The sequence below is a fragment of the Nilaparvata lugens genome, chromosome 14 (genome assembly GCF_014356525.2).
Source record: "Nilaparvata lugens isolate BPH chromosome 14, ASM1435652v1, whole genome shotgun sequence".
Lineage (NCBI taxonomy): Eukaryota > Metazoa > Arthropoda > Insecta > Hemiptera > Delphacidae > Nilaparvata > Nilaparvata lugens.
This window is the reverse complement of record NC_052517.1, coordinates 4,532,821-4,548,048: the sequence shown is the minus strand read 5'-3', so window position 1 is coordinate 4,548,048 and position 15,228 is coordinate 4,532,821. Positions and strand designations below refer to the sequence as shown.

General features: G+C 32.5%; 1 protein-coding gene across 2 annotated transcripts in view; it reads left to right on the top strand.

Moving 5' to 3' along the window:
* LOC111057373 (broad-complex core protein) overlaps window positions 1–5,357 on the top strand; it is a 44,309-nt gene extending 38,952 nt beyond the window's left edge. Inside the window, exons 8-9 of one of the 2 annotated variants that reach the window (XM_039440578.1) lie at window positions 1,963–2,445; window positions 3,281–3,454. In XM_039440578.1, the coding sequence (XP_039296512.1) occupies window positions 1,963–2,375 (413 nt within the window). In that variant the 3' untranslated portion in view covers window positions 2,376–2,445; window positions 3,281–3,454. Of the gene's footprint in view, window positions 1–1,962; window positions 2,446–3,280 lie in introns of both variants that reach the window. The other variant, XM_039440579.1, reaches the window with a different exon arrangement.
* Window positions 5,358–15,228: the final 9,871 nt, after the last annotated feature.

Below are 15,228 nucleotides of genomic sequence, written 5' to 3'. Positions count from 1 at the left end.
GTATAATTTTGTTCAAGGATTCTAGTATTCTGGAATTTTGTCATCATGTGGAATATTATAAGTATGATAGGGAATGGTGATATGGAATTTTGTCATATTTAGATCAGGACCGTGTCAGTGGGGAAATAGGATAAAATTAGGACTTTTGCTAGTGTGGTGAAGTTTAGATAGTTGCATCCACTCTAACAGCTCCGTACACGTCGAAAAAATATGAGGAATGGTATGGCGGAATTTTGACAGTAATATTCACCCTACCATTTACAATCGCCGTAAAAATATTTAGAAGGAGATGGAAGGATGAAGAGGAGCCCTGAACTGCGTGACGTCATCATCAAGGATCAAAAGGTACTCACTAAAAAAGGTTGTGGTTTAAAGGATGCACAGCAAGGAAAAAAGGAAAGGAGCACTTGATGATGTGGTGAAGGTGGTGACACTTTCCTTCATTTCCCTCTTTATCCTTTATTTCCCTTTTTCTCTCTCATATTTCCCTCTTTTGCCAACCTTCTTTCTCTCTCTCGTCCCTCACCCACAGTTTTTCTTCCAGTAATACTACTCCCCAAGACTAGGAATTTCTGGGAATAAAATTCAAGCTAGGAATCTAACCCGGAGATAAATTAATTGGAAACGAAATTTCAAGATCACCTGTCCTTTTCCTGAATTTTTCTCTTGCTATACTCTCTTCTTTTTCCAAGGGTTCCCGTTTATATTCAAATTTAATCTGTTGATAACTTTTACAGAGGGGATGTACTTTTCCAAAACTATATCAACAAGTTATTACTAAACTAAATTTTGTTATTAATCTATTTATTTGCCTTGAACTATTCTCTTTTTCTATCTTCCACTCCCTATCATCCTGTTGTTCCTTTTTTGTGTCCTGCCCATCCTTGAATATTTTTTGCAATAAGACAACATTTTGGTTTTAACGGAATTTGTATTGAACAAAAATAATTGCTCTAGTGTAAAGTGCACCTAGGTGGTCTAGTTTAAAACTAGCTGTTACATTAATATTTTTTGTTTTTATTTCCGCTTGAATTCCTAAAAATCCTTTTCTCTTCCACCCTTTTCTGGAATTCCTGGTTTCTATCCTTATTGTAGTTGGGACAAATTACCTCTCCCCATGTTTGTGAGAATATTGTAACCAATCTCCAAAATTCCAAAACAATATGATATAGCTTTTCAACTATTCAGTTGATATAACTAGTTTGTCTGAAGCCTATTCTAATTTTCATATCTGATTCCTCTCATTTCCAATGAAGATTATTTGTCTTATCTTGTTTATATCTGACTATTTCCTATTGATATCAGATTTCTTATAACTTGACTTAAATTCTATTGACTTTTACCATCCCAAATCAAAGTATATCCACCTTACTTCTCATCATTCTCCAAGATTATCCCACTACTTCCAAATAGCCTCAATCTCCTCCTCAGGACAATTTTAGTCCATCCAACCTTGAATAAACCAATTGAAACCCTCAAACTTCATCTGTAATATACGAATCTAATACAAATAAAATTAATTGACCTTTATATTCGATTCCAAATACACTTATAATAACTTATCAATATCATCAAACAATCTTCAAAGTTCCAAAACAATTTGAAATCACTTTTCAGTTGATGTATCTCTATTCTAATTTAACCCCTGTTGTATATCTAACCCTATTATACCTGGCCTCCATATAGATCAAGCCAACTACAAAACCAGATATCTCAAATACTACCTGTCCTGACATCCATACATCAACCCAATTACAAATGTTAGCAACCATCTATCTCAAATTTGACATAACCTGATCTCCAACTACACCAACCAAACTAAAAAACTTGATATCTCAGATACTACCTAACCAGATCTCCAACTACACCAACACAACAACCCAATTTCTCAAAATTACCTAACCTAACCCGACCTTCCACCCACCTAAACACCAGTCTGATACGTGCTCTTGTCTGTGGCAGGTGCGGCTGCAGCACTGCGGAAAGTGTTCACCTGCCTAGCTTGCGGCAAAGTGTTGTGCAGCAAAGCGAGCCTCAAGCGACACGTCGCCGACAAACACGCCTCACGCCACGAGGAGTACCGCTGTGCTATCTGCGAACGTGTCTACTGTTCGCGCAACTCACTCATGACACACATCTACACCTACCACAAAACCCGGCCGGGCAGCGAGGGAGGTGGCAGTGAAACTGCATCCTACCACCACAAGTCGCAGCGACCCAGCAGTCGTGATGGAGTGGCTAGTTTTGGTGGGACACAAAGTGGCGCCCTCGGTGGGACGTTGACAGGTGGTATGGCTGCGCAACTGGCGGCGCTGTTTCCGTCATCGCATCTGGCAGCCGGCAACCACCATCATGCCGCTGACATCAAGTTCTAACCCAGTAGGGAGCAGGTGGGGGAGGCAGGGGTGATGATGGTGGCAGAGTTTGGGTGTGAGGAGAGTGCAGGTACAGTACAACCTTGCTCACATGAGTCACTATGTATGTGTAACCCTTCTATATTTCCATGATATAAAATACAGTCAAGTATTTGACTTTGGGTAGCCAAGAAATTGGATTGGGAATTGTGTGATCAAATGGTATCAAATTTACAACTATTTTATTGTTCATTTTGAACAGCTTGTGGCCTTTTAGGCCTGCTGCAAAGTAGACCCATGCCACTCCAACCCACACCATGGGATGTTTTGTAAACCATTGCTAAGCTTCTCCAGACATCTGTGTAATGCATGCAATGAATCAATGAATAATCCACTTGTCAGCTGATTGATTATGAATAATTCCATAGCAATGGTATACAAAACATCCCAGGGCATGGATTAGCATGGGTCTACTTCGCGGTGGGTCTTAATGCCTACACCCCTGGCTGGTAGAGTGACATTCACTCCATCAAGATGATTCCATCATTCAGATGATTAAGAATTAGCCTGGCTAGGCAACTCTAGTTTATACTCAACTTTATAAACTGATGTACTCTTCCTGTGATTTTTTCTAATAGCCCCAGCCCTGTAACATGCAGTTTTTTTATGTCACTCATTCTCACAATTAGCCTATTATAGTTCTATCACTCCCTTCTAATAACTAACAGCTTGTGGCCTCCTAAATGCCTTCATGACTATTGGGTGGCATGTTGTAATGTAGTTTTCATTTGCTACTATTTTTCACTTTTTGCTTATCTATTTCAACATATTGTATGTTCTATGACAATAACCGATGATTTGATTTGTGTATTTCTATCTCTGTATCTCATATTTTACAAATGTGTTGTATGTTGTGTGTTGAACAGCTGGCGGCCTGCTAATGCCTCCACCACTGTCGGGCGGCATCAACGAGCCTCAGGACTGTCCCTACTGTCGGCGCACCTTCTCCTGTTACTACTCGCTCAAGCGACACTTCCAGGACAAGCATGAGCGCAGCGACACCCTGTATGTGTGTGAGTTCTGCCACAGGCGATATCGCACCAAGAACAGCCTCACCACTCACAAAAGTCTGCAGCATCGCGGCACATCAGGTATGCTCAAGCGACTGCTCAAGACATCGTCGATATTCGGCGGCCACCAACCTCCACTGTAAGCAACTGGCCTCCATTTTGGGTCCACTGCCATCTTGGCTCCAGTAACTAGTTTGTTTTACGCTTCAATCAGGATGTTGTCTACTGCTGATTCTCCAAATACTGCTGAAGAACTCTTGGATCAAAGGATGTCTACAGCTGATCTTCTAAAGATGTCATCAATATTTGGCAGCCATCAACCTCCACTGTAAGCAACTGGCCTCCATTTTGGCTCCACTGCCATCTTGGTTCCAGTAACTAGTTTGTTTTATGCTTCAATCAGAATGTCATCTACAGCTGATCTTCTAAAGACTGATGAAGACATCATTGATATTTGGCAGCTATCAACCTCCACTGAAAGCAACTGGCCTCCATTTTGAGTCCACCGCCATATTGGTTCCAGTAACTAGTTTGTTTTATGCTTCAATCAGAATGTCATCTACAGCTGATCCTCTAAAGACTGATGAAGACATCATTGATATTTGGCAGCTATCAACCTCCACTGTAAGCGAATGGCCTCCATTTGAGACCACCGCCATATTGGCTCCAGTAACTAGTTTGTTTCACGCTTCAATCATAATGTCATCTACAGCTGATCTTCTAAAGACTGATAGAGACATCATTGATATTTGGCAGCTATCAACCTCCACTGTAAGCGAATGGCCTCCATTTTGGATCCACCGCCATCTTGGCTCCAGTAACTAGTTTGATTTACGCTTCAATCAGGATGTCTACAGCTGATCTTCTAAAGACATCATTGATATTTTTGGCAGCTATCAACCTCCACTGTAAGCAAATGGCCTCCATTTTGGATACACCGCCATCTTGGCTCCAGTAACTAGTTTGATTTACGCTTCAATCAGGATGTCTACAGCTGATCTTCTAAAGACATCATTGATATTTTTGGCAGCTATCAACCTCCACTGTAAGCGAATGGCCTCCATTTAAGACCACCGCCATCTTGGTTCCTGTAACTAGTTAGTTTAACGCTTCAATCAGGATTTCATCTACAGCTGATCTTCTAAAGACTGCTGAAGATGTTGATATTTGATGTCCATCTAAAGATGTTAACAATATTTGGTCACCACTACAGGAGTTCAGCCATTTTGTTTCTTCCAACAGCCTGGTTCAATCGTCATTTTGTTTCTTCTGCCATTTGTTTGATCCACTATTACTAACTTTCATCAGTCTTTGTACACGTGGAGCAAAACAGTAGAGCTTCTGAAGACTACTGGAGATGTTGATAAGACTTGGCAGCTGTCAGTCACTACCATAGGGGTCAGCCATTTTGGTTCCATCATCAATTTCATGTTGTATTACTATAGTAGTATATCTTTGAACAATTTTTGATAGTAGGCAGTCATTTCTGAGCAGAAGTCCTGCCTTGTGACACTCTTAACAAGGAAACTTGAAAACAACTCTAGAAGCGGCTTAAGGTTTTATCAAACCCAAGTTTTGTCTTTCAACCAGGTTACTACTACTCTCTTATTATGTTATAATCTAGGTTAGACAAGTCTACAGCAAGTGTTTGCTGTAGAAAAAGTTTTTTGTGGGGAAAAAATTGAAATTGAGCTTTAAAATGTATTGGTTTCTGTGTTGTTTTGTGGATTCAAAATCCTGCACATTATTTGAATAGTTTGAAGATCTAACTGAGCAGGTGATTCTAGTTTTGTCAAACTTTTTACAGTCTGAACCACAGTTTGAATGTAGTTCTACTACTTAACTGTAGTTTGAACTGTATCTGTATCCGATCAGAACTGTTCTGATTAACTTGAAACTTTTTTGAATATCAGTTTCCCAGATTTGTTCTAGTAGTCAGCTGACATAAGCTGCGTTTACACCAAAGCTATTAACAAAATCATTATTTTTCTGTGTTTATAGATTCTATTAGATTAAACTGAGCTTGACAAACACATATGCACATCATATTTATAAGCATAGCCTCCTCTAATACAAGGCCCCGTCCTACGATATTGCAACGTCGCAGTGTAGGCCTAGAATCTAATACATGATTGGTGAAAAAGATTTAAAAAAATACCAGCTGATCTTTTTTCACCAATCATGAATTAGATTCTAGGCTTACACTGCGACATTGCAATATTGTAGGCTGGGGCCTTGTATTAGAGGTGGCTATGGTATAAGTTATGTTCAATCTAATAGAATCTATAAGGACGGAAAAATTAACATTTTTTTAATAACTCAATCCTTATAGATTCTATTAGATTTAACATAACTTATCATACACATGATGAACATATGTGTTTGTCAAGCTCTGTTCAATCTAATATAATCTATAAGGATTAAGTTATTAACATTTTGTTAAACATGGTAAACGATGTTTTTATTTATGAGAAAAGTTGACAGTTTAGAGTAAATATCACAGTATACAGAAATTTTAAGACAACTAGAGTCCGCTGTTCATGTAGTCCTTGAGTTTGCTTTAAAAATTTTTGTTTCAATTTGAAAAATTAGAACAAATTGTTTTGTACCTTTAGACATGTGCAATAAAATTGATATGACTATATTTGTGTTTTCGGCCCTTTTGCAATAATTTGAAATTTTATGATATTTTGGTTGCTGTTTTTGTGTTAGTTTTATTTCTAAAGGAGACGTAGAAGAACTACAACATTTCTACTAAAGTGAAATCAACTTTCAACTGTCATTATTCTTTTAACAATATTGACAGTTTTTAGTGGATGTCACTTGAGGAATCTAGTTCAATTTGTAAAATAATTGTGATATTAGATTATAGTTTCTCTCTTGTTTGTGTTTTGTTTTTGGGGATGTTCTTGAAAAGACTAGATGTTCAAAATTTAAAGCTCAATTTCATGGTATTGAAAATTTATCTACTGGAAACATGAAATGTATACTGCTGGTTTCTTATAAAGAAATTGGTGTTATTATAAAAAACTTTGTAACTAGGCTGGAAAGGTGTTATGAATCGTTTTTACTAGTTTTTGGATTGTTGATAGTTTGGTATTCCAGAGGGAACTATCTTTGATATTGAACTGCTTTTGAGGTTATTTTGAAGTATTGCAAGATAAAATGTGTTGATTTTTCTGCTACTGTAATTTTTATTTTCAAAATTGTTGGTTTAGATATTTTTATGATTGTGGAAGGAAATTTTATATTTATTTATCTATTTAGTATTCTATTTATTGCCATCTTTTGGCTATGTTTTTTCTATTGAATATTCTATTCTCACTTTTACTTTTAGTGAATTTTGGAACAAGTAAGCTATTATATTTTTAGTGGAAGTTTAAATTTATTTTTGGAATTACACAATTTTTCGAGGGGCGTTTCGAAATTTGCTGAGGCTGTGTCCATTGCTAGTCAAAAAGTGAGAGAAATTTGGTTTTGAATTTTTGAAAATTACAGTAAGCAGAAAATCTGCCATTTATATTGTGGTTTAGTTGTCAAAATTATTTGTCAATCAACTTTATTACATGCATATTTTTCTATTTTGTAGTCAAATTATTCAAAATTTAAAGATTTCCCAATAATATTGTCAATACATATTTATGGGGTGTGAAATTTTAAGGTTTGTAGTAACTTTCAAATTGATTTGCTGTTCACTTCAAATCTTTTTCCTTTTTTGGGTTACAAGTTACAATAGTTTCTCTCAAAATCTACCTATCAACAATATCTACAACTTGTAAAAATGGTTCTTATCTAAGATACTTGGTGGAGTAAAGTATTTGGAAAAGTCTGTGTTCGATTTTACCATAAATTTGTTTTATTTTACTCTAATTGTTTTGTTTATTCAAATTAAAGGCTGGCAGTATTGCGATACGATCTATACTATGATAGTTTATTGTAGTGAATTGGAGTAATTATCTTAAAGATTTGCTCAAATTGATAGGAAACATGAAAGGGAAGGTTACTGTTGTAGATGCAACAGATATACAAATAGGGAGTTAGTGTGTATCAAGCTCCTTTCTGGTGTATCAAAATGAGCTTCCTTTTAGGAGCGCACTGTCCATACGGAGTTAGTGTGTATCAAGCTCCTTTCTGGTGTATCAAACTGAGCTTCCTTTTAGGAGCGTACTGTCCACAATGTCGTGGTAATTGCAGGTTATGTGTGTAAAAGTTTGTAGGTATTTTATTGGAAAAGTTGTGTGGGCCGTTTAGCATAATGATAATTAATTGTAATCATAATCATCACATGTTGTTTTAATTATTGATAATGTCTTGTATAGCATAGTTGTATAGATTTCTTTTACAATGTAAAATAATGAGCGTATAAATTCAAGTTTTGGATGAGAAATTTGAATTTCACATAGAAATTCTGGATTTGTGTCTGTATGAAAATTTTGTCTTGCCCTCAATATATGATATATATCAACACTACAATATATTATGATGCTCATACCTTTTGGTTTCAATTTTCAAACTGTTTAATTTTTACCAGTAAATGCAGAATTTATTTTTCAATAGTGCCGTTCCATGTTACAAACAATAGACTTACTATTTTCGTTTTTACAATAACTACAGATGAATTTATTAATTGTTGACAATAGTATTGTTTTACCATCTCACTCACTCACTCTTTCTCTTCCATAACTTTCTCTTTCTCACACTAATAGTTATTCCGTGTTTAATTCTCTAGAGTAAAGTTTCAGCTATTTTGAATTATTTAGAAATGTTTATTTTCGTCGAGGAAACACGTTTCCAATTATAGAAATGAAAAAAATAAAAACTGTGACTACAGTTTTTATAACAGTAGTCACAGTGTTTATTTTCTCATTTCCTATAATTGGAAAGGTTTTTCCTTGATGAAATTGAACATATCTAAATAATTCAAAATAGCTGAAACTTTACTCTATTTACTCGTTATTTTATTTTGTGTTTAATTTTCTAGTTTTTTTTTTTTTTGAAATTTAATTCAAATGTGACTATGACAATGACTGTGACTACGCCCTGTTTCGGAAAGCCAATTTTCTGACTCCAGCTGTTCAAAGTCTAGGACTTAGCCAAATCCCGAGCTCGGAAACCAGCCCTTAGTCTCTTGAATATTGTTGATTGCCCTTTCATTCTAAACATCAGACTACAGTTTTGTGGCTTTGCAAGTCACATTTTCAACAGTACTATTGACAATATCATATCAAATTATTATTCTATACTTAATCATTTCACATCTATTGCAAAATCAATAATTTAATCTTGTATTTTGATCTTTTCTTTATCTTTTTCCACTAATTTTTTTTCATTTATTTCCCCTAAACAATCATCCTTCACCACCTTAAGCTGTGACAGTTTTTACAGATGATGATTATACTAATATAATAGATACATATATACATAGATATATTTTTTAATGACAGTTAGCATATTATATAGTTACTACAGATTTAACTGCACACCTACACACATATACATTAAAACATGTGTATCTGCTTATGATTTATGTTTATTCATGTATGTTATATATATATATATATATATATATATTGATTCCATGTTATACTTCATAATTTATGATAAATGGAGTATTATATATTATGCATTGTGATGTATAACATGTTTTTTATATCATATATGATAAATGTATATCTATATTGTGATATTACATACAGGGGGTAATGCGAATCACTGTGTTTTTGTGTCTGTGTGTAAGTGTGTGTGTACAAGCAAGCCATAATCAAACACTCTCTAGCGGTGAGTGTGGGAACTATCCACCCCACCTCACCGTTCGGAGAAACCAGTTTTTGTTTTCACTCACTCACACTCATTTTCCTCACAACCAACGTTGTTACTTGCCAGTATAAACAAACATAACCTCACTCCATGCATTCTCCGTACTTTTAGGATCAGCCTTGTATGAACGCCCAGCCAGGGTGTTTGTACTGCCTCAGTATATATGTATAGATATACCTCAACTCAGAGCAGTTATACCTCATTATACATTGTTTACCTCATTTTAGATATTTTTCTGTTTGTTTTTATATACGTGTTATTTAATTTGGTCCGTTTTTGTATACACTTTTACAAGGTCTCTTGTTAGGTAATAGTCATGTTTTATCAGGGAAACTACTACTCAGGGTTAATTTTTCTTCAATTATTTCATAAATACTGTCATTTTTTGTACTCCCACATTTATACTACTTAAATAACGTTTTTTAGACATTTTTTCTGTAAAACTGATTCCACAATTTTCAACTGTAGATATTTCAAAGCTTATATCACCCTCATTCTAACTATATATGAAATAAATCCACCCATGATACAGTATCATTCTACTATGTGATACTGTATCATCCTACTATGTGATACTGTATCATCCTATCACATGATACTGTATCATTCTATCACATGATACTGTATCGTTCTATCACACATGATACTTTATCATCCTATTACATGATACTGTATCATTCTATCACATGATACTGTATCATCCTATCACATGATACTGTATCATCCTATCACATGATACTGTATCATCCTATCACATGATACTGTATCGTTCTATCACATGATACTGTATCATCCTATCACGTGATACTGTATCATCCTATCACATGATACTGTATCATTCTATTCCATGATACTGTATCATTCTCTCACATGATACTGTATCATTCTATTCCATGATATTGTATCATTTCACTTACAATACTGTATCTTTCACCTCTATGATACTGTATGTACCTTCTTATTTAATTTGAAAAAATTTAAAACTAGTTACTTCTATACTTTTCCATGAATATCTATGTTCATAACACTAAAAAATGAGCATATTTCCCAACATATCTATTTCATCGATTTTTTAAAAGTAACTTCAAAGATATTCAACTTTTTAATAATTTTATTGTCTAACGCTGATTATTTTTCAAGGAAAGGATTTTATATTGAGAGTATCATTGGGTTAATTCCATGGTGAAGCTGTCTGAAAATTTTAAAATAGGATGTGAAAATTTGATGGATGTATATGTCTAATGAAACATCAAGATCAGAATAGTACAATGAATATTTCATATCAGAATTTGTCTTGAAAATTGTGAAAATTTATGTATTAATTTTTTATAATGTAAGTAATTATTGTGTCAAATTTATGGGGGTTCAGTGTGTATGATACTCATAAACTATATAGATCACTAGAATTCTTTCGAGAACATTGAAAAATTCACTGAAAACTTTGGAGAAGTTTGAGAAAATTGATAACTGTTCTTGTAACACTTCTCAGTGCTAGTGAATGGAAATTCCCAGAAACTTAGCTACAAAAATGAACTCGACATTCCAATGATTTTGTACAAAAATTACAAAATTTTGTGTTACATAAATGTTAGTGTAGTAGAAATAATGAAAATTATCCACGCAATGTTCAATCGCCGCTCACTCTAGGGTGATGGAAAAAGATATTTTTTTAAATAATTTATATTTGTACCGGTAAAAGTGAAAATTTTAACAGTAGTTCGCATTGTACCCAGTCTACATAGCTCTTACATATTTTGTGAAATTCACTTTAAACTGTCAGCATTAATTGAATCGGAAACAGCTATGTTATCTATGGAGAGTTGCTGACAGTTTGAAAATAATTTTCACTAGAGTACTTCCCAACATTCAGGCACTTTCTTTCTCACTGTAACTTTTCTTCTTCGTCTTTTTCTTCTCTTCTTCTTCTTCTTCTTCTTCTTCTTCTCTTTCCCTTCTATCTCTTTTCATGCTCACACACACATATATTCACAATTTACAATAGAAATCCAACATTGTCAGATATAAGAAACAGCTGTAACAATATCACCCTCTTTTCAATACAGTAATATTATTATAATACTTAAAGTTCTACAATGAAGAAATAACCAAGCACAAGTGTTCAAATTCTAACTGAAGAAAGAATTAGATGAAAATCGTTCCCAATAGATGAACTATTATAATATGTGAAGCTGTTCAACTTCCTATTCCAATGTACTTTGCAATTGTAAAGACGATAATAAATCGATTGTAAATTTTTATACGTTTTCACCAAGCTGATAATAATTGATGACGACAAATTTTAAATGGTCTAATTTAAGCTTAAAAATATTATAGATATGCTGGTGATATCGGTGGTATAATATTTATTATGTTCTAGATTGATTTCTTGGAAAGTAATCAAGTTTATATTCTTGAAAAATTCTAGTGGTAGTCTCAAAAATGAAGTGATATTCTAAAAGTTTCTTGCAAAAATAAACTGATATTCTCAACATTTTTGCAGATATATTCTTGAAAATTCAGTTGGGAATTTTCAATCTCCACTAACTTTGTTGTTCAAATATCTCCAATTCCTTTGTGTTTCAAACTTATTGTCACAAAAATGTATTTGAAACAATATTCTCAAATTTATGAGTAAAAGTTCCACAGAAATACAGTAGTTTTGTTTCTCATTCAACTCGGTATCTACTAAAATATAATAATGTTATATATTTAAACTTTCTCCGCTGCATAGAACATCGTTCAATGTTGTTTAGTATGTGAAGAAAATTTTTCTGAAAAATGAGGAATTACTTTTTCCAGAAAGTATTTTTTTCTTATCCATCACCAAAATTAATGTAACATCCACAAATTACAATATACTATATTCACTACTGTAGCCTGTATTAAGACATAGGATATCGACCCAGAACATTTCTCACAGATGGAAATTACTGATATATTACAATTATTCAAATGCTAATGAATTAATAATTATGATTAAACGGAAATCCCAATTAAATGCTGTAAATCACCCCGAAGACTTCTGCTACTGCAAATATTGACAACAGGGTAAACATTTCCATCTAGCTGTTTACCCTGTTGTCAATATTTGCAGTAGCAGAAGTCTTCGGGGTGAATTACAGCATTCAATTTGGATTTCCGTTTAATAATAATTATTAACTGTTCTCACAATTTCAACTCATGTTATTCAGTATGGATATCTAAATTCTTCACTACACAGGAAAGATATAATCAATTTTTTTCATAATAGCAATTTTAAATAATATGAGAAATTCCGTTATTGTTTATGGGACTCATGATTTTTGAATCATCTTGTCTGTACTCAAGTTATTTGTTAACTAGAAAATTTTAGGTGTACTCCAAACCACCAGAAATCAATATTTAAATATATGTACCACCTGTGTCACCAGCCAAAAAAAGTACAAAATCTATAGTGAGTTTTAAACAAATTGTAACAAAAAAGATACAAACAGAAGTTTGAATATTTTTTAAAAACTTTGACAAAATCAGCCTATCTTTGAAAAGCAGACATTGTACCTATGTCTAGCTCTGTAAATCATTTTAAACAATGGAGATAATAATATTTATAGTGATTTTTTATATGATATTAAAACTGAATATGCAATCAACAAAACAGATACATAGATTTGTGTTGTTTTTGATGATTGTATATATAAATTATACAGTGAGATTCACTTGTAACTGTTATCTCTTTTCGTAAAAATAATATCAACTTTTCAAAAAATATAGTTTGAAAACTTGGAAAAATCAATGATCTGTGTTGAAATTTTCTCTGTTTCTCTACTATGTTTTTTGAAAAGCATTGATTTTATTCTGAAGAAATGTTTGGCAGTTTTAAGTGAATCCAACTGTATTTCAATCCATATTCACCCTAAGTACAAAAAAAAATATAAATTGTAAAAGCGAAATATGTTTACTTCTTGCGATGTCTTCAAATTGATGTAAATTTTTTTGATAAGTGTTTTGACTCTCTAGAAATTGTTCTTCCCTTCTATTCTGTGTATAAGTAGACAGAAAAATTGTAAATTTAGAGTTCAATAAATCAATGTTGGATTGTAGTTGTACTAGCTTTAAAAAAAAAATAGTTTAAAAATTTGAAGAGAAAAAAATTGATGTTGAAATTTTCAATTTTTGTACAAATTCTGTGTCAATAATATTGAGATGTCTGTGTCTGAATCATATAGGATTAATGAAGTTCTATGATAACCCTATCTGGCTCTAGATTTTGTGTAATCTACACTACATTGAGTGCATTTTCAGTGTTGTTTGCACTAAATTTAGTGTTATTTACTCTATTTCTAGTGTCATTTTCACCTGGTTTAGTGTACTTACCACAACCTCCCTTCTCCTCTCCACTCCAGGGTAGATTAATATATCAACCACATTGTACCTAAAATATTATAACGATTTGTGACATTATTGTAAAAAAATATTAGAAATTTGATGCAAAAAAAACGTGTACGTTCAAAAAAAAATGTTGTATGTTGTGTACTAAATTTAGATCAATTTTAGATAGACAATGATGATGATGATGAAAACAGAAATTGTTGTAAATATAATAAATGTGCGTAAATATATTATGAATATATATATATTGGGAAAAATTGATATAAATTATTATAATAAAAATACGATATATTTTTTCAGTCTTGAACATTTTCTCGGTGTCTTATCGGATGAATTTTGAGAGAGAGAGGAAAATTGAGGAAAATTATTGTGGAAAATTTAAAAGTAATGAAAAAAGTACAACGTTTATTCTTATAGTACAAACTTGAATTGTGACAACCCCCCCCCCCCTCCTTAAACAAAAACAAAAAACCTGTAGAATTTCAGACATCTGATTTTTTGAATGCTTCCGAAATTTTACTTCCTTCATTTATCTTCCATTCTTTATCCTGAAAAATCTTTATTTCTATGTAATCTTTTATTATCTTCTAATTCTTCCAACTTATCTTAATTCTTGTGATAGAAATATTTGTGTACCCTATTATTTGTGTTTTATTGTATTCCATTTTTGTCCAATATTGCATACAATTTTAGATGAGCTTTAACTGATTTGCTTTTTTATTTTTTAGTAGTTGTTTCTATTTTGTTGTAAATACTTTTCCAATTAATATTGATAGTTTTACTGTTATGATTTGAAAAATCATTCCCATTTACCTACCAACATTTTTCTGTTGAATAATTATCGTTTATCTTAATTTTTAGGTATATTTGTGAAAAAAATTATTTTGTGAAGAACTACACACTTTTTTGGAGAAAAGCCCCTTCTGTGATTTTTCTATTCCATTAAATTTAATTAATGAAAAATTTATTTTTTATGTGTTGTTTTGGAAAATTGTTTATGAAATTTTGTTATTTTGGCTGTAAATTATTGTTTTGGTTATATCAAATTTATTTTGGGAGCAAAAATTCTTTAATTTTCTTAAGTAGGTTATGAAAAATGTGGACTGTTTCAGGTTTATGATTATATAATTATTATAATATTTAGGATAATGAAATTATTATTAATTGTATGAATTTTTGTGTTTGTTCACAAGAAAAAATGTGTTACTACATAATTGTTGTTTAGTCGTATTGATGTTTTGGTTTTTATTTATATGTAATATTATATATTATTGCTATCATTAATTTCTAGTAGTATGACCCCTCGATGTATAATTAATTATTATATATGATAATATCATGGTGTGAATGGTCGTAAACTTATTGTAATTGATAAATTTAGGAAAATTTGTATTTGAGTATTTTGCAATGAAAAAACATATCGTCATCATTATTAAAAATTAATGCAAAAAGAAAATTTATGTGCCAATCTGTAAATATTAATTACGATAATATATTTGGAAAATTGATGATTTAGGACTAGGTATAGATGGAGTAAAAATCGGTAAAATTTGTGTGATTTTGTTTAGGTTGGTAAAACTGATTATATTTTTATTATCTCTGATACATGAAGAGTCAGG